The sequence below is a fragment of the Toxorhynchites rutilus genome, chromosome 3 (assembly GCF_029784135.1).
Source record: "Toxorhynchites rutilus septentrionalis strain SRP chromosome 3, ASM2978413v1, whole genome shotgun sequence".
Classification (NCBI taxonomy): domain Eukaryota; kingdom Metazoa; phylum Arthropoda; class Insecta; order Diptera; family Culicidae; genus Toxorhynchites; species Toxorhynchites rutilus.
The window spans coordinates 313,546,530-313,566,789 of NC_073746.1; the positions used below are offsets into that span (position 1 = coordinate 313,546,530).

The 20,260-nt window shown below is 39.6% G+C and overlaps 3 protein-coding genes across 4 annotated transcripts; all 3 read right to left on the reverse strand.

Annotated features, from left to right (window-relative positions):
* Positions 1 to 2,382: 2,382 nt before the first annotated feature.
* On the reverse strand, positions 2,383 to 3,456 carry LOC129774442 (uncharacterized protein K02A2.6-like). Its single transcript, XM_055778181.1, has one exon. The coding sequence runs from the start codon at positions 3,454 to 3,456 to the stop codon at positions 2,383 to 2,385; it is 1,074 nt and encodes a 357-aa protein (XP_055634156.1).
* A 621-nt stretch (positions 3,457 to 4,077) lies between these two features.
* On the reverse strand, positions 4,078 to 6,498 carry LOC129774443 (uncharacterized protein K02A2.6-like). The gene is made up of 3 exons (XM_055778182.1): positions 5,703 to 6,498; positions 5,200 to 5,462; positions 4,078 to 5,127 (listed from the first exon to the last, which is right to left on the reverse strand). Exons 1-3 carry the CDS (start codon positions 6,496 to 6,498, stop codon positions 4,078 to 4,080), a joined length of 2,109 nt encoding a protein of 702 aa, XP_055634157.1.
* A 1,253-nt stretch (positions 6,499 to 7,751) lies between these two features.
* On the reverse strand, positions 7,752 to 12,239 carry LOC129776908 (ATP-dependent DNA helicase DDX11). 2 transcript variants are annotated; one of them, XM_055782842.1, is made up of 4 exons: positions 12,056 to 12,239; positions 10,907 to 11,899; positions 9,916 to 10,851; positions 7,752 to 9,849 (listed from the first exon to the last, which is right to left on the reverse strand). In XM_055782842.1, exons 2-4 carry the CDS (start codon positions 11,729 to 11,731, stop codon positions 9,013 to 9,015), a joined length of 2,598 nt encoding a protein of 865 aa, XP_055638817.1. In that variant the 5' UTR covers positions 11,732 to 11,899; positions 12,056 to 12,239; the 3' UTR covers positions 7,752 to 9,012. The 2 variants fall into 2 exon arrangements, with proteins under 2 accessions (XP_055638817.1, XP_055638818.1); XM_055782843.1 differs by lacking the exon at positions 12,056 to 12,239 and having other exon boundaries at positions 10,907 to 11,989.
* Between the last annotated feature and the right edge of the window lie 8,021 nt (positions 12,240 to 20,260).

Genomic DNA, 20,260 nt, shown 5'->3' on the forward strand with positions numbered 1-20,260 from the left:
CACGACCGAACATGGCCATATTGCGAACGAAATTTGATGGACGCATAATTTCGCGTTTTGGTGATGCCAATTGGCCGTCCAGATCATGCGATTTGAACCCGCTAGACTTTTTTTTGTGGGGTTATGCGAAAGACCGCGTCTATGCCAACTCTCCATAAACTCTTGAACATTTGAAAGACAACATTCGTGAAGTTATGACCGAGATACCGCCCCATATGTGCGAAAACTCATCGAAAATTACCTGTTCCGGATCAAGCTGTGCGAGGAAGCCCTAGGTGGACATTAATTTGAAATAAAAGTTTCATCGAAATTCGAATTCTAAGTGTTTTATTTCAATTTACTTTCGGAATTTAAAATTGGAAAACCCTGTATAATATAACAGCGTAGTTCTACGTCAACAATGCGGTCGTCTCTTGGACACAACCTCCTATAATTTTTTTCAGCTTGAAACACACTGCCCTCATTATATTGATGACAATAACAAACGAGTTCATTTTGTTCATATCGCTGTTGCATGAGCAAATTTGCTATAATGAATGAATGCGACATTGAGTGGGGTTCATAACCTCGCTGTTATTTATACTTTGGATATCAAAAGCAACAAACAACAAACCCAACCGCACACATCAGCCTCAGGTTAGAAGTTAACAACAGCTGATATTCATTTGGCTGAAATGAAATTCAGTTCTGACGTTTCCGATAATCAAGATGAAAATGACACTGGGTGGAAAAATAAACATCAAAACATATTGAAAGACAAAAGTTCATTTGCTCATATTCAATGCAAGGCGCGTAGAAGTATATCCTAAGGTGGGCCAACTTGCTAAAACCACTCTTCAGCCATCTTGGAAGTCTACTGTGTTTTGTTTGTAAACAAAACACAATACGCTTGTGCCCAAGCTCGCTCGTGATCAGTCTGTCTCTTTCACGCTTCAAGGAAAAAAAAATCCCCTTCTGCTTTCTTCCGTACTTTTTTATATACCGCTCCCCTAACCAACTTAGTGACGAAACGGCCTCACCTAGTACCATAGACCCGTCTTGATTCAATGGTTGCCTGGACCTGCCATTTTAATTTTCGTTTGGAATATATAGGTTTTCGATGCAACCTAGCCCGAAAATCTATGCATTTGATCTTAACGAAGATGATTTTTTACAACACTGACCAGGAGTGCCAGATGATTTTTCAAATGTCCATCAAATAGTCAGAAACAGCAATCAGGTCCGAATTTGACAGATGATTGATCCGAATTCGATCCGTATTCGTCTCAGGTTTTCAGTTGCATTTATTTTATTTAGTTGCACAATTTTATCGCGAAATACACGCTGACCGTGTATAAGAATACTTTGTGCTGAATTTCTTCGAACTGGAGGTACTATCCGAAAAAAGCAGAAAGGCAAAAGGATTTAGGCCAGGAATTGGATACAAGGAAAAGGAGCAACAAAAACAATATTGAAGGAACTCTATGATGATGATCCTCTGGAGTACAGAGCAGTGTTGAGAAAAACACCTGAACACTGTTGGATTTCATTGGTCCGAAAATACAACGCCAAGATACACTCATGAGGGATGCTATACCTGCAAGAGTAAAATTAAAAAAATACATTGATGTGCCTTGCTTCTGGAATATCGTTCTGATTGTTGTCGATATTTTTTAAAATCTCCAAAGCATTCATAGATAAGAGAATTCCGGAAGTATGTGATGTTATAAATGACAACCTAAAAGATTTTTTAAAATTTTATTTAGTTCGCCTTGCCAGCAGCTTCGTGTACCAATTTGTGAAATAAAAATGATGGTAGATTTGCAGGTGGAATAAATATGCGTCAAAAATTGAAATAATGAATGAAAATGTACTTTGAAAATCGAATATGTATTCTGTTTTTTAGAACAATACTTTCTTTGCAAGTTGTGAGTGAATTTTGAATGAAAATTGTGCCTGATAATGATTCTATATTAGAGATTCTCAAGAAAACTATCTCAAAAAGAAAGCGTGTCCAGCCAGCGTGCATTTCAAAATAACAACGATTTCATTTGGAAAACCCTCATGTTTTATTTGTTTTTCCAATAATTTTCAAATTTATAAATACCTTCGCATATTTTCAAATATCTTAATGTTGCAAACTCCAGCAAATGGAAAGACTTGTTTGTTAGTATGTCTGTATTCTTCGGAGGTTGGAACAATACTTTGTAATGAAAATTATGCTGTCAACCAGCTTGATTATTCATGGGCTTCTAGGATGATCGTCTAATGTGGTTTCTATGGAACATCTCCCCCTTAAAAGAGATCGTACGGTGCAAGCCATGCTGGAAGCCTTCGGATACGAACGGGTTGATTGGAGCACTGTGCAATGACTTCAACAACGGCTTCAGGGACTGGAACCTCCTATCGATCCAATGTTGGTTCGGTAGGAGGTGGTACTTCAGGTGGTTTTTGACCTGAGTGTGGCATCTCGGGCAGTACTTCAGGTGGTTGTTGAGCTTTTTCCAAATCAGGATCGGCAGTTTCATTGGGGCATGGGGTACACAAATCTTGCATACCAAATTCCTCAAGCAGCATAGTCCATGGCAAACTTGTCTCAGTAGCATCACTAGTGGATTCCAGATGACGCTGTCGTAGCTGATTCGTATGAGAACGGATAAGACGACCGGATTCCAGGAGGACAGCATACATGACGGAACCTTTCTTCTCGATCAACTTGCCAGGAACCCAGGAGACTTGATTGCGATGATGAACCTCTGCATACACCAAATCATTAGTGCAGAACTCTCTCTTGACGGTGCCATGGTGTCGATTGAACTGGTTATTTTGCTTACTGTGTACAGCTGGTGTCGGTGTCTTCCGGGGTTTGAGCAGATCCAGAGTAGTAGTGATGGATCTACCAAGGAAAAGCTCTGCAGGAGACTTATGATCAGGAGCACTTCGATTGGGCGTGGATCGATAAACGGAAAGGAAAGTCTGAAAATGTCGGAAAGTTGCTGGATTTCCTCCCTCTCGTAACTTCTTGAGTCCTCTCTTGAGTGTGTCCACAAAGCGCTCAGCCTGTCCATTAGACTGTAGTGGGATTCCAGCTTCTTCACAGAATTGCTTGAATCTGGCGCTAACAAATTGCGATCCATTATCCGAGACGAGAGTTTTGGGATTGCCGTATCTTGCAAATATCTCGTCTAGCATCTCCAATGTCTTTGTTGTACTTGTGCTTCGAGTGCGATAGATTTCTGGCCATTTTGAATATGCGTCGATTACCAGAAAGTAGTAGTATCCATTGATTGGGCCAGCATAATCAATATGGACTCGTTCCCACGGCTTCGATGGAATGGGGCACGACTCCAGGTCCGTCTTGCGTGGTGACTTAGCAGCTTCAGCACAGGATCTACAGCAGCGGACGTAGTCTTCGACGACATCATCGATGTTGGGCCAGTACACGAAACTCCTCGCTAGGGATTTCATCCGCTCCATTCCTGGATGGCCTCGATGCAGTTGGTGGAGAATGCGTTTGCGAAAACGGTCTGGCACAACGACTCTATCGCCGAACATAATACAACCTTGAACGATCTGCAGACTGTCTCGGCGAGTGAAGAATTGTTGAACAACTGGATCATCAATTTCCTTGGAATACTTGGGCCATCCTTCATTGATATGAACACCACCGATTGGAGAACAGGATCTCTTGACGTTTCAGCAGCGATAATTTCAGACGTCACGGGAAGACTAGAAGTAGAATCACTGAGAACGGCGTTGACATCGGCTTCCATTTGTACAGAATACATATTCTTCATCGGCTGTTGCATGGCATTCCATCAGTCTTGAAAGGAGGTCCGCGTGTCCAAATTCTTCAGTGCGCACGAACTGGATGTCGAAATCGTACAGCATCAGCGTAAGCGCCCAGCGTTGAAGTCGGTTGGCCGTGTGTACCGGAATTCCTTTTTTGCTTCCGAACACCTTGAGAAGTGGTTGGTGATCAGTCTGCAAGGTAAATTTCCGGCCGAACAACATCTTATGAAATCATGTCACAGCAAAAATCAGCGCCAAAGCTTCTTTTTCGATCTGGCCGTAATTTTTCTCTGCAGGGGTCAGTGATCATGAAATGTGCGAAATTGCCTTCACTGATCCATCCGGGAAGCGATGCATAATAACAGCGCCCAAGCCGTCTTTGGATGCATCACCCGCTACGATGATTTCCTTGTTCGGGTCGATGTGCGTCAGCAACAAGTCGGAAGTGAGCAGCGTTTTGAACTTGTCGAATGACTTCTGGCAGCTTGCAGTCCATTCCCAATTGACGTTTTGTTTCAGCATGTAGTCCATGGGTGCTCTCAGCTCCTTCATCCGCTTGACGAAACGCCCATAATAATTGATAGCTCCAAGATACGATCGAAGCTGTGATACGTTCATTGGAGCTGGCATCTGCGAAATTGCGGTAGTCTTCGCTGGATCAGGTCGTAAGCCGCCTTTGTCGATTATATGACCTAGAAACTTGATTTGCGATAGGCCAAATCGACATTTTTCGATCCTCAGATGAAAACCGTACGTCTTGATCCGTTCCAGAACTACATGGAGGCTGCGATCGTGTTCTTCCTTTGTCCTACCGGCAATCATGATGTCATCCAGATACGGTTTCACTCCAGGAATACCAGCGACCATGCTATCGATAATCCTTTGGAACGCACCAGGAGCGGACTTGTTTCCAGGCGGCAGACGGTTGTATTTGAACAGTCCACGATGAGTGTTGATCGTTAGATACTTCTGAGATTCCTCCTCAACCTCGACTTGCAGGTACGCATCAGATAGATCGAGTTGGGAGAAATACCGGCAGCCAGCCAGATCAGCAAAAACATCATCTGGATGCGGAAGCGGATGGGCATCTGATTCTAGTACGTTGTTCAACCCTGTGGAATAGTCGCCGCAGATACGGACGGAAACGTTGTCTGACTTCCGGACCACGACTATCGAGGTTGCCCAGTCGGAAAACTTCACTGGTGAGATTATTCCCTTGTCTTGAAGACGTTGAAGTTCGGCATCCACCTTTGGATGGGCAGCATATGCAACTGGTCTCTTTGGACAGTACACTGGACGGACGTCGGGCTTCAGGTAGAGTTTAACCTTCGCTTTGGTGCACCGGCCTAGTGTACTCTAGAACACTTCAGGAAACTTCGTACGCAGCTTTTGCTCAGTGTCTTCCGGGTTATGATGGATAGCATTAACCAGCGAGCTGAATGGAATTGACCACAGATCGAATAGGTCGATTGTTTCAATTCCGAGGACATCCAAATCGGAGCTTGATGACACGTAGACAATGCCTGCTTTCGTCACGCTTTGGATGATTAATTCAGCAAGGAACTCACCAGTCATGTCGATCTTATTTCCGGAAGCACTGATGGCGGTGATTTCGGTTTCGCTGATGGCTGGTTTCCGATCGCCTTCCAGGTTTGCGTAGAAATGATCGTGATATCGGAAGCGCAATCCAACTGGAGAACAGAATCGTTGCCATTGATTCCGACGGTAACGTATTTCCTCTTCCCTTGGAGATCGATGCGTTTCACCGAAATTCCTTTGGACTTCACATATTCCTTGGATTTCGGTTTTTTGAATTTCTTTGCAGACTTCGGTTTTGATTCCACGGATGAGCAGTAACCTTCTTTATGCCCCTTCCGTTTGCACTTGCTACAGGTCTTGATAGGGGCATTCCTTCACAAAGTGTAAATCACCGCAGAACCAGCACGGAGATTTCGGTTGCTTCTTCTTAGCAGGCTTGGTAGAAACGGCGTTGACGACGGATTTTTCCGGAACGGGCTTCTCTACCATCTTGGTGTCCTGCTTCAGATTGTTAAACCGATGGCACTCCTCGACGAGATTTTCCAGTGTGAGCTTCGTGCCGTCTGCTGGCGGAGCATGCTCTTCAGCTTCTAACTTACCGATCAATCGAGTTCGGATGTCTGCATCGCGGGGAGATTGTAGACGGCAAACAAAACGTAGTGACTTGAATTGGTCGTCGGTGAGCTTGGTCAGCTGGAATGCTCCGCAGTGCTTGTACACAGAGGCAGCGTAACTTGAAAAATCGTCTGCTTCGTTCTTGACATATTGTAGACAACGGTAGCGATCGTTAAACAGCGAGGTTTGGCGGCCAAAAAGCTTCTTAAGTTTCGTCACCGTGTCGTCCAGGCCGAAATCGCGGGGATGCTTTGGCAGGATACTGTTTACGTACCGCTCATGGAACTTGGTGCCGATCTTCCTCAAGAGTAGCCTCACCTTCGTCGGATCGTCCAGATTCTTGCCGTCAACCTTGAAGATATCCTCGTAGCGCGCGAACCATGCATCGAAAAACACTCCACCGTCAGGATCGTTGTAGAAGTCTTCAATTCCCGTGGCCAACGATTCGATGATTTTCTCACTTCCCGGTTGGTTGGCTTGACCGGTTCGATTGAGAAGTTGAATCTGCTCTTGTTGGCTAGCTACCAGTTCAGTGAGCCGGAGAATTGCGTTCCTCAAATCCTGGTCGGGCATCTTGCAAGGGCTTGATCTGGATCGTCTTGAAGTGGGTTGAAATGACCTCGTCGCCAAAAATTGTTGCAAACTCCAGCAAATGGAAAGACTTGTTTGTTAGTATGTCTGTATTCTTCGGAGGTTGGAACAATACTTCGTAATGAAAATTATGCTGTCAACCAGCTTGATTATTCATGGGCTTCTAGGATGATCGTCTAATGTGGTTTCTATGGAACACTTAAAAATAGAGACATGCCTTTACATTTGGCATCCCTGATTCGAACGCTAAATTCTGTTTTTGACCTTTTTGAAATGCGAGTGCGAGTGAATTCAAAAAACTTTGAAGTATTATTACACATGACACTAACTGGCATGATGTGTTCACACGGTGTGAGTAGCTGCACTGCAGTAACTGACTAGACCGACTCGTATGCTTACTCGCACCGTCTGAACCCGGCTTAAAGATACATGGGAAAGAGTCAGATGAACGAATTCGTTTTGGGGGAAGCCACTTCAAAATGCAATGAGGATAATTTGACTGGGAAGAATGAAATGATATAGTCGAATCGGTAGAGGGAGATAGTGACTAAACGCCCGACTGACTGTTTAGTCGTTTTGGCGGAGAAACTGCCTGAAGAAGCTAAAAGCCATTACTAACTGACTACGGGTATAGTCAGTCGGTTAGTCAGCCGACTATCCTCAGTTGACTATGACTATGCCGAGCCCTGGTTGCAACTGTCTGCATCTGTTAGACGCGTGTTTGATGCTTGTTGAATGGCGATGCACGGAAGTCGCCTCTCGGTAAATACTCAGTGCAATGCGTGCATTGAAACAAATTGCGACATATGACCAATTAGTGTATTGTTCTCGCAAAGGCAAGAAAGAATCGTTGCTTCTCGAAATAATTCTACAAAACCACGCAAGCCATTAAATCTTTTCAGGGTCCCCAGAACTTTGTACTAAAGAGTTATTTATTAAATTTCGACGTATTCGCAAATATCCGAAATGATAAATCAAAGTCCTACGTCCTACGCGATTTTTTTTCAAACTTTTCCAAGCTGAAAATCTACAAACATATAGAATGAATTCAACAACAAAGCGACTTTTACTTCAAATTCTGGAGAACAATAAACGGTTTATCAAGCCAATTATCATTTCTAAACTTACAAAATTTAGCTCGCAGTTGCACAAAATATATTTATAGAAATAAACTTCAAAACTATCATACCTTGTTCAAATGTTAGTTATGAATTTTATTTTTTCGTTCCATTCGAAGACATTTGAAAAACCCCTGGCATCCCTGGTCACAGATCACAGTTTATCCTTATATTTACTCCTCTTAGCTTAAATTTCTTTCTCTGGTTATTAGTCTCAAACTAGAGTTATTCCCTATTAGGGGAAAATGGGGGAATTTGGACCACTAAGCAAATCGCCTAATATTTCCAAACCAATACAGTCTAAATAAAAAATGTCACATTGTATACTAAACTACCCTTGTTTTCTCTCAATCAATAATGTTTGATCATTATATCAAGCTTTAAACTACCAAATACATCATAAAATAAAAGAGATGGTTTATGAACATTGAAATTTGATGCGGGGTGATTTAGACCATCTGTGGGGTAATTTGGTCCAGTGTGTGTTTCATCGAAAAAAACATACTTATGTTTATGTAAAGTATTTTGCAATAATGTTACAATCAGTAACATTGTTCTGGGATCGATACCAGGTGTCTTGGCCATATTCCAGACCAGAAAAATTGGATTGAGACCATCTCGAATTCCGCATGGATTTTTTCAGTTTTGCTCGAGCATTTTCAAACACTTTCGATACTTGGTCAAAGAAAATCCGTTCTTGATGACCTGCGTTACTCTTTCAAGGTCCTCCTTCTTCCAACGTTGTCTGCCCATCCTGTTTTTGTAATTCAGCGGCATCTGGAATCAATTAGACCAAAGAAAAACCTCAAATCTGTAGGACCAATTCACCCCACAGAAACGTGTCCATGTCACCCCACACAACATGCAAAAATTAAAATGCAATTAATTTCATTTATTGATATCAAACCGACAGTTTCGCTGCATCAAATTGTTCCTCTTCTGTAGACGAACAGAACTTTACTGCACAATACACGAAAAGTGTGTTTAATCAGCGGGAAAAACCTTAAAACCACGATCGGAAAATTCAATTTTTTGATAATCAAATTGCTTGCTGTGTTCATGCTAATGTTTCCTTCCACCTGTCGAATTTTACCAAAGTTTTTTCACGTTAGTTACATACGGTTCATTAAGGAAAGAAGATGACATTATAAAAAATCCAAGTTGAGCCGTACTTTTTGAGATAATGGGGTGGTCCAACTCACCCCGTGTTGCCCTACATCTGATAAGGATACAACAGCCGTTGTTATTGACTATTTAATGTTTGAGTCACCAAATCTTACGCAATGAGATAAGTTTATTCCTGACGTTCAAAGCACTTTTGTGATTGAAAAACAAAATGTATTCGTCATCGCAATAAAACGCCGAAATGCGGAAGTCCTTATTTTACTGCTCTTTTCTTGAAAAACTTCGCAAAGCTCGCATGCGCCTGACCATAACTCTTAGGGCATTTCAATGTTTCGCGGACAAAATGTGGAAGAGCGGTTTGAGCGGATGAACGAACAGCATAGCGTATATCCAACAAGACCACACTTGCATAGTCGTTGATATGTCTGATGGCCCTTCCAATGCACTGATTAACCGCCCGCATACAAATATTCTCGTAGTATATATAATGCGTGTTGATCATTGTGTTCATAAAACGTTCCCTCTCTATCAGCACCGGATCGGCTCGATTTGGATAGGGCATTCCCACTACGATCACACAGCGGCCAAGCTCGTCGGAAAAGTTTAATCCCTCGCTAAACTTTCCACCGACAACACTCAACATCAGTGCACCGGTCATCGAACCGTTGCATTGGCGGGCCTTTCTCGAGTACTCAGCAAGAATGTTGTCCGAATTCAAACCGCTGCGATGTTCCTGGTAAATGCATTTCCTTTCAGCCAGACGCCCATAATCACCACTCTCTTGGATGTATGAAATAAAGTAATCCAAATAGTCGTAAGAGGTGAAAAAGCACACAACCCCGTTCGGAACCACTTGGCAAATATTCTGCAGAGTAGATGCCAGTTCTTTCAATGTATCTTTTTTCTTGCGATTGGTGAAGTCGAATTTAAGCTCTTTTCCGGATGGGCCTCTCCCAATCGCCATCGGTAGGATAGCTTCCGCGGGTGCGACATGTGGATAAAAATAGGTTTGAAGCCGGCTTTCATAACCGTGGAAAAGATTCGTATCGATCTCATCTATAGGTTGTAATGTGCCACCTGCCAGTATTAGCTGGAATGGAATCAGATCAGCTTAACTCAACATCCGCTGATGATCACAGTAGAACTGTTAACTTACCGACCGACAGTGCACGTGTAAATCGAATTTTGACCCTGAACTCAGCAGGAAATATCTTATGCGAGCCTGCTTGGGGTCACTGTTATATGAGAGATACACGCGGCCACTATCCGCATTGTCCTCCAAACATTCCAAAAACGCAATTAAAGGCCGGATAACATTGGTTACTGGTTCATCCTTCTCCTCGTTATTATGACCTTGTTTCTCTTCAGCTTTGGCAACTTCCTCTGTACTCTTTCCCACAGGACTACTTTCCAGCTGTTTGAGAAAACTTTTCAAACCGCTCTTAGCTGTTTGTTTTTCGCCTAACCTTCTGTCCGGCGGCACCGTGGTCAACTTTTGAGGGGCGCTGAGAGCGAATCCGTGAATCTTCTGAGCCAGTCTCATTCGTTCCGCAAACTCCAGGATATCGCGAAGATTCATGTTCAAAAAATCTCCCTCTATCTTCAAATCATCATTCTTTATTATCCGGTATGTAGTTTCCGGGTCGGGTTGAACTTCCAGCAATTTACAAAGGCGGGTGGTTACGAACAGCAGCTGGTTAATTTTAAGCAAATTTGAGGCGGAAAGCATCGAAGAGTAGCGTGTTTTATAGGCATCGATCTGTAGACGAGCCTTTTGTAGCTGATCCAATGTCATCTCATGGCTGTGGATATTCAAAATTGCGTCAAGTAAATTGTGGGCTTCGTCTATGACGATTACAGAATTTGCTATATCAATTCCTGTCTGCTCACGGGTTTTCTTGTGAAGAAGTATCTGATAGGGTACCATAAGCAGCTGCGAATCGGGCACAGCAGCCCGGGAAGCATAATATGGGCAGGCCTTCAACTGTTTCCCAGATGTAACCAGGTCCTCGATGTCCTGAACCTTATACAGGGAGTCGATTGCAAGCTCCTCGATTGCCTCGCGGTTGTAGAATGGGCATTTCTTAGTAACCTGCAATACTGTTAGCTATTCATGTTGCATGGGAAAAAACCATATCAGAGCTTACCTTACGCTTCTTCCTGGTGCCTCGGTCTTCGTCTACTAAAGTCGACTTTGCTGTCTTTTTCTGCAACTCCAAGCAACGCTCGTTGATCAATGCATTTGATCCCAACTTCTTTACGTCTGGATTGATACAAAGATTTTGTCTTGAAGCGAGTGCTGTAATTCTTATGTTCTCTGCAAATTTGGTTCTTTTAATTTCATTCACTACCTGACCAAGCTGGGAATGAGTTCGCGAAGTAAAAATTATCTGAACGGGTTTATATCTCCTTTGATCGGCCTCAATTGGAACATCTTCATCTTCATCGATATCGTCTACCAAGAAATCATCGACAGGGTCTTCCGATTTTCCATCATTCTCTAGTAAACTATCCGCAACCGCTTTTTGACTGCGTTTGATCTTCTTCGATTTTATTTCAGCAGTTTTGTCTTTAAACCCTTTTAATCGCTTTTCATAACCGTCTTTCAGTATTTGTATCTCTTTCATCTCGGCCAACTTGTGCCTATTTTCCACCTGTTTAGCCTGCTCGTAGAACCAGTTATGTCGCTCATCCAAAACGGGATTTGAAAGGTCTGCCTCAAACTTTGCGATCTTTTGCTTCATCTCACTGTCAACTAGCGCCTCGTGATCGTTAAGCCATGTCAGTACCGCACAGGATAGTGTCAAGCTTTTACCGGTTCCGGTTGGGCTTTCACACATTCCTATTTTGCCGTCTTCAATCAACTTATAAATATCGCGCATCATCACCAGTTGACTATCGTATGGGGAAAAAGGGAAATTGAAGCCCTCCCCATCTATCGGGGCCAGTATCACTCCTTCCGGAGAAAACATTTCTGTGCAATCAAAATATGAAAACTTCTTTCATTTATATAAATACTTTTGAAGATATCTGTTTCTTATATTGAGAGAATAAAAATGCGCGCCAAAATGTAATCCGCGATAACAAATGTACAGTGTTGACGTCTGGTGGTAAAATTTGAGTTCGGGACCCAAACTATGCTGCATCAGAATAGAAGGCCCGGAGGCAGTTTCAAAATGTAAAAATTTGAATGAAAATTATTACATCATGTTATTTAATTACTAAAAACACGTAGTCCTGACTTATGTTTAGCCATTTGGCTACACCCTTTTCTCATATTTGCACAGAAAACTCACCATTATAATACAAAATCATTATCGGACAGATTTCTTTTGATATTTTTTTCACAACTCACGAACAAACATCTACTACACAAAATACTTGTTTGGTACAGTAAACTTTCAAAGTTTTCGTTCATAATTTTCGTTTATTCCTTTCTGAAAAAAACGATATAATTTTCACTTCCCAAATGGCACAACGGGCACAACAGGAAGTCAGTGAGGCCAAACCCGCCAATCCGAATACATTTTTATGTAGTACTAGACTATACCGAGACGGAAAATATAAGTCGGGAAGATTTTAAACATGTTATGTTATACTTATGACAGACATACAGCTGTACTACCGCTGTACTTCGAAAATTGTATGTCTGTCACCATGTACAGCGCTAGAACCATGCAAGCAACTCGGTACAATCGCTGTATCTGTACCGACCTATTTCACCGTTGTACATGGTTACAGCTTGTCAATTTCAACTGCTCGCAGCGCCATAGACGGGTAGTGAAAAATTTCTCTATTGAAAGAAAAATTTTAACGCTTTCGCGTGAGTTCTGTTACAATACTAAAAAATTTATTCAAAAGTTTCACAATATATACATGGTTCCTTAAACTAAGATTGACGAGGAACATCTCCTCTCTCTCTCTTGAAAACCGATAACATATCGGTTTCGTTTAGATCATCTACCTTCCTTGTCCCTTCTTCTAGCGTATGGTAACGTGCAGTCTGAGACGGCTGCACTACCCTAAGAAAATACCTTAAGTTTATAGCACCTCGTCGGTGCGCCTATCTTATTCTTGGATTTCCCCTTTCCATCCTTCGCTCTAAATAACATCCTTTTATTTTATTACACCCTGCTGGTGTATCTGGCTGAGCGCAGCTAGGGATGGAAAAGGGTAATAAAAATGCATCCTAAATGATGCATGCATTAAATTGTTTACCGGACGCTATTTAAATATTCGTCCATTCTGAATTTATGACCGGCAATAATTTCGAACTACAAGCGTTTTCTAGCCTAACAAAACACTTGAGCTCTTACATCTTTTAATTGCCTTACATTGGTCCTTTCTAAACGTTTCTATACCTCGCTTGGAGGTCTTTTCTAAATATAATCTCAAATAGTGCTTATCTTATGGATCTCTAACTCGATTCGCGATAAGCCTCAGCTGTCCGTAACATTCCGGACTCCGTAAATCTACTACATAGATTTACCAAATTCTTCAGTATTATCATTCTTTTCTACATTTTAATTTAAATTTTTGATAGTCGTTCTACATGTTCTAAATCATATACATTTGCTTGAACATATTTCCATCTGTAGCTGTATCGCTTTATTCTGTGTTTTATTGTGTGATTTGATTTCACTCACATTATTATCTTTTCCTTACACTTACACTTACAAGTTTATACTAGAAAACATAACTTATTATTTGTTTTATTAATAATAGTATTTTTTGTTTCATTTTTATTCTGCATACAGTTATGCAAACTAATCGTAAACATTCGTAAATTTCGAATAATTGCTCTCACTAGTAATTTGATATAACCGTTAATTATATAAACTAACTTCAAGTTTCTTTTTGGAAAATTATTCATTGAGGTTCAGTGTTATATAATATTTTCCATTAAAGGAAATGCAAATTACATTTTCTTTTCTCTTATAAGATTTTCTTTCATCAAACACAACGTTCTATTTTAATGCTAAGTTATCTCGTTGCCAAGAAAGGAATCTTGAATCCAACATCCCTTTGCTAGTTGTCTTGTTACATTGCTGATATTGTTTTTCTCAAAACATCCTTTTGAAATAATTAGTCAATGTGCTAATCTTTTGGTAGTACAATTACCGTTCCTTCAGCAAGTATTAACATTAAAGTTTGTCTCTGAATACTAAATCCAATTTTAAAGCCTCAGTTCTCATGTAACTGTTCCGACTAATCATATAATACGACTGATCGTAGCTCACATAAACTTTTTCAAGTCGTTTTCTTTATGCATGCAACTCATGCTCTCATAGTGTGATATACTTTGAAATACATTTAAAAATTTCATTCAATTTTTTTTCCTGTTACTTGTATTCAAATAACTCATAATGTCATCTACATTGTATAGTTAACCATCTCCAATCTTTCCCTCAGTTAAGACTGGAAGCTATGCTTTTAATATTCATTTGAATAATGCATTGATCATATTCTCAGCAACTCACATGCTGAGCTTCGCAAACCACTTGTTTAAAAAATCTTTCTTCAGCATCTCACATGCTGTATTTCATCAACCGACTTACTGGTGATGTTGTTACTCTCAGCAATCCACTTGCTGAGTTTTAAGCAATTCACTTGCTTAAAAAAGAAACTTTTGGTTTTGACCCCTTCAGCAAATCACTTGCTGAAGGTTAAGCAATCCACTTGCTAACAAATCAGTCTTCCAAATTCTTCATAGCTGTATTTTTAATTTTTTCTACCATCAACTAATTTACAGTTGATATCGCTCCTTTCAGCAATTCACTTACTGAGCTTTGAGCCAATCATTCGTATAGAAACTGGCTTCAGCATATCACTTGCTGCGCCATAATTTTTTCTTTAGTGGTCAATGTATATTTTTCAGCAGAATACTTGCTATACTTTTAACCCATCAGAGTAATGTTTTGAGCATTCCAAATGCTTGACGCTTGACCAGACAGTCTCTTCTTTTTTGCTCTAATTGATATTTTGGACCTTACAAGTTATCATTTTATTGGGTCCATTTTATAACGAAACAATTGTATCTTAAATTGTATTAAAGTCTTTCAGCAGCTCACTTGCTGAACTTCAAGCAAATCATTTGCCTAAAAATATTTTCTAATTAATTCAGTTAACAGTTTTGTTAAATTTCCATTTTAAGATTTTCGTCTTTATATTTTATCAAGCTTAAGATTTTCTATACTTTATATAGATATAAAGAATATCAACATATTACAAACGTTGAAAAACAAACTTTCCAACCTCTATATTAGAGAGTTTATAGTTTTGATCTACGGTAATAATTTCCCTATCTGGGCCATAATTTTGCAAATTGCGGAAACATATAATGAAAGAATCCGAACTCATATCTTGCGCTAACTCAAGATGTATTGCTCTCGTTGTCATACAGGTAAATAGACGCCCCTAATACTTAGGAAACAGTCTTCTAAAGATTTGAAAGTTATTCAGAGCCATAATTTTTTTGGTTATAAGTAGTCCTATTTTATACGAATCTATGGCTTTTAACTATAACGATCGCATTATTTTATATGTGTTGCCCTATGACTAAATATTGTCAACATGTCACAAATTTTGCAAAATAGAATATTCATCATATTTCGTTAATGATGGTACAATAGTGTAACTCGCGGTTACAGAGTGGAAGTCGTTTTTGATACGACGTCGAGGATACTGGTAATCTGGGGTACAGTATTTATCGAGATTTCCAATACTATAATTATCGACTGAATATGATTTTCTATTGTGGGAATTATTTCTCCTTGGAAGAAATGAAGATTCATTTATAAACAATTCCTTTGGTGTTATTTCTGGCGCTACCTTCCTCGGAGGCTCAATAACACAAATCTCTATATTTGTTGAGTTTTCAAATTGTATGTTAGCATCTTGTGATGAATCATCCATCTTGATGATAACACTTTTGGTTTTACATTGGCTCCCAATTTTTGGGATGAACTTTGCACTTCTAAGGAATTTTTTAAAACCTTCACGCCAGGCTTTCGTCTTCAAATAAAATTTTGCTAATATTTTTGTTCTATTTCTGAGGACTAGCGGCCCGTCCCATGTTTTCCCAAGTTTCCCGCATACTCACTGAAACAAATGAGCCCTGGTGTTGTTTGGTTTGTTCAAATTGATTATTCAATCTTTCCACTTAAACGCGCTGGAAAAGGGAGTTGTATGTATGTAGTGTGTATGCATGTCTTCTATCTCTCTGTCTCTCTTTTCTCTCTCAGAAAATTTTAAAATTACCTTTTAGCCTCGAGGAAGCCAGTTGACTGACTGGCTAGAGCGAGAATAGAATTTAAATTTTCTTCTTACTCTTATAGAGGTTTGAAACACCAAAGTTCATTTTCCTCTTACCTTAAAAAGTCCAATGAGGATAGCAAAACTAACTCTCTCGTAACCTTTGAAAGAACGATTTTTAAAGTTATTTAATGGCATATTCATTCTACAGTTTTGCATTTTTATAATTATTTGTAGGACAACCTATTTAAGTAGCATTGTGAGAAACATATCAGCCATTTCTCCATCAAAATCGAAAAAATCGAATTTTTGTTTTTTGCATTTTTGAGTACTTATGCCCTAGGAAATGTTATCCCAAAAGTATTTTTCGTAAAAATGGATTATCTGAAGCGTTACATAACCGTTTTTCATATTCCTTTATTCCATTTTTTTGAGCTTCTAAACAACGATTTTTCATGTAAAATAACTTATTTTTAAAAAAGACCGCCATTTTGGAATTTTTTTCGAATTTTCAAAAACTATGCAACGCCTCAGGTACTGCCTTAAAGCTTCAAAATATTCATTGGAATTTGTTCTACGACACCCCGTTGCTTCTGTACTACGGATCCAGCTGTCAACATTGTTATAATTATTATTCGTGCATTAAAAAAATGGAAAATACAACTTCATATAAACCTTAAACAATAACCAAAATACCCGAACACAGAAGTGTATATAATATTGCCATGCCTGGAAATAATCTAATTATTTGTTAATTTGTGTTGTGTTATTTGTAGTACCATAAACCGGGGGCAAATTGATCACGATTTTCAGAAAAATGTAAATATTTCCGAAATTTTTTGTTAGATTTAAACCTAATTATTTTTGAAATCAGTACTGGTGCTAAGGCCACAAAACGTTATGGAATTTGTTGAAAAAAATCCTTGAGCGTTAATTTGGAAATTTTTTAGCAGAAAATTTCAAAATTTTGCTTCGGGGTGAAATTGATAAATCTATGTTTTTCAGGATTTTCTAGTGTCAAACGCACAAAAATGTATACAAAATCTATTATTTCTTCACCTACGGTAATTTGAATGAGATTTGAACACTGATCTGTAGGTCATCTGGAGACCATTCCGGTTATCCTAATGTGAAATCCTTGAAATTGTCACCAATAAGCTAGTTTTTCCAAACCAAGACGTTCGATATGTCGCATGATGGGATTCGGTTCTGGTCATGCGTCGTGCTGTTTTTGTAAAATAGTATGTTTTTTACTTGTTTGAATAGTAATTACAAGTATTTGAATGCTTATTCAACTCATCAAGTATCGGCTAGAAGTGGATTAATATGTTTAGCGTCTATAAATATTGGTTTTGATTTGTTGAAAATATGTTTCTTTACCATAGTTGAAAATGAAAACGAAAATGCTATTTAGAAAAATATTGTTTTTATGAAATTTAATAAGGGATTCGTTGAGAGCCATTGGCAAAAAGAACCTTCAGATGATGCTTGAACATGTCAGATCAAAAAATTTTAAAATTAAATTAAACTAAATTGCTCTGAAAATTTATGTTTGTTTTCATCAATTTGCCCCCGGATGACGGTACCGTGTTCTTTGTAGCACCGGGGTGAGATTGGATCAAATCGAAAGAAATTGCAGTTAGTGATATATAGACAAGTATTGCAAATATTTTTGAAAGCTGTGAACCGTTTAGGAGGAGATATATTTTCCAGTGCATAATACTTTACTGTAATACAAATAGTTATTGTTTAGTAATTTATCAAAATTTGATGTATTTACACATCAAGCTTTGACCCATTCTCATCCCCATCGACGGTACTTTAGCGAATTAATCTAATCCGGCGAACAAAACAGTAGAAAATTAGTAACTTCGATTTTCAACTTTTGTTTCATTGATTTAACGTTTTATAATACCTGCAACAAATATTCAGAACCCATGTGACCTATCGTCAGAACTTTCTAATTTTGTAAAGTGACGAAGGTTTCACCGTGATAATTTTATGTCTTTTTCGTACCAGAAGGGAGCACACATATACCAGGTGAGAGACGAACCAACCTACGGCTTGAAGTCTCTATAATAAAGAGCAAAAAAATGTACCAGGTGTTATTTGTATACTTCTATGCGAGCCCTAGTTAATGAATTAAAGTTTCACATACTATAGTGGAACCAATGTGATAGAAGACACGATAAGTCACCAAATAAAACTTAATTATTGTATACTGATCAGTGTCAAATTCACGCCCAAATCCTTCAACGTTGGGACACCATTTTTGACATCATCGGTCACATAATCGCGCTCGACGGGTTTGGTGTGTAAGTCTCCCAACGGGAACGAGATGCAAACGAATTTTGTAAATCTCACCTTCATCATGAAAGTAGGATCGTCCCGTAAACGCCAATAGCTCTACCAGCTTTCATTCTTGCACATCACCTGGTGGAACCAATCGATCATTTCCGACAACTTGTACCGGCGTAGACCAACAGTCTGATAGATTTGGTCTGGCTGTCCGGGCAACATTCGAACAGTATTGCTGTTTGTCGGTGCGCTTGGACCACAATGGCATGTCGCGGAGCGATCTTCCTGGTACATACCTAATGGGCGGAATATGACCGCCTCGAGGAACTCACAAACCGCAAGTTCACATATTTACTCTTGTGTGTACCTCCGAGGAGAAAATTTTTGTCGATTAGATTTGTGACATAAGTTGAATTTTGTCACTGTTCACTTTAATCGATTTACGTGTTGGCTACTCATGCATTTGCAGATTTTCAGCTGATTTTCTTCAACATTTCATTGACATGCAACAAAGCAAGCTGTTCACTGCTAATTCTCTTTCTGCGGGTGCTGGCTCGTTCTCACACAAAAAACACATCGCAGCTGCTCACTCTCTCACTCTGTTTGTGTTTACGTCAAGAATACGACCATTTACGACCGTTTACGACTGTTCACGACGACCGCGCTTTATTTTTTAGCGATTTTATTTATAGTAAGACTACTTCCTCTACTGCTACAGGTGGTTCTATTTCTTCAAACCGTTTTTCAGTTGGGTATTTTATTTTCTGTTCAACAATCAGTGTTGCAACAGAATTCTTAATTAATCCAGTAGCTGGCCTTTCCCATTCTGGATCTTGAAGGTTGATAGATAGTTTTTCTATCTTAAAATTTTTAGCGTTTCCATTATTGGAATCCGCTATTTCTTTATTTGCAGATATCTCATCCGCCCTGACTTCATGCATCACGCATGGTTTTTTCTTTTCCGCCATAATTCCTCTTTCTGTGGAGGTTTTCGTATTTTCTTCTATCACAGCCCATACATCTGTGATGATACCCGTTTTGCCTATTGCGGGCAAACTATTCTCATAATCAGATTCGCGTTTTGCGACTGATATGGTTTTAAATGGCTCTTTCCTCACTGGGAATGAGCAGCCATCTTCACCGCTCTGAGGACTAACATCTCCTAGTTTTTCATTCATTTCAACTTGTATCACTTCAAGTTTGTCTTCATCATCTGAATCTTCTGACTCAGATGAATTGTCATTTTTCCTCCTCATATACCTAGCCAACTTAGGGTTCCACGGAGGAGGTGCAATTAATCTGGTTACTTTAGATGATTCAAATACTTTGTCATCTGAATCATTACCTTTCCTCCTGCAATCAACTAGATCAGGATTCCAAGGAGGAGGCATTTTTAATTGATGGCATTCCTCTGAGTTTCTAAACTCAGATTCAGAATTGCCATTTACTCGCCTATGCAATTCACTAATTACCCTAAATGGAGGCGGCTTGGTTGGCATATCCTCCTTATAATAATTTCCCCACCCACTAGGATATATGCTAGTAGCGAGTATTCCTATTAAGTCACTTATTCGCACTTTCTTCGAATAATTATATTCTAGATCTGTGCATTTGACACAGATCCACCGATCACCCGTTAGAGGGGCTTGCTTTAGATTAGTGCAACTCAAGTGGAACCATCGCTCACACTCGCAACAATAAATCATCTGTTCCTCATCAGACTCGTGACATAGGTGACAGTGACCCTTCACATTACGTGTGAAGTATTTAGTGGTAATCATCTTGTATGTGTTTTCCATATTCCTACTAATTTTATTGTTTATATTTTAATGTTGGCTCACTTGACCGTACGAATTTATTCCTTTATCATTTCTTTGCTCTCTTGGCCCCTATTTTAAAAACTCCCATGGTTGCTATCGCAACCCCTATAATTCTTAATATAGATTAAT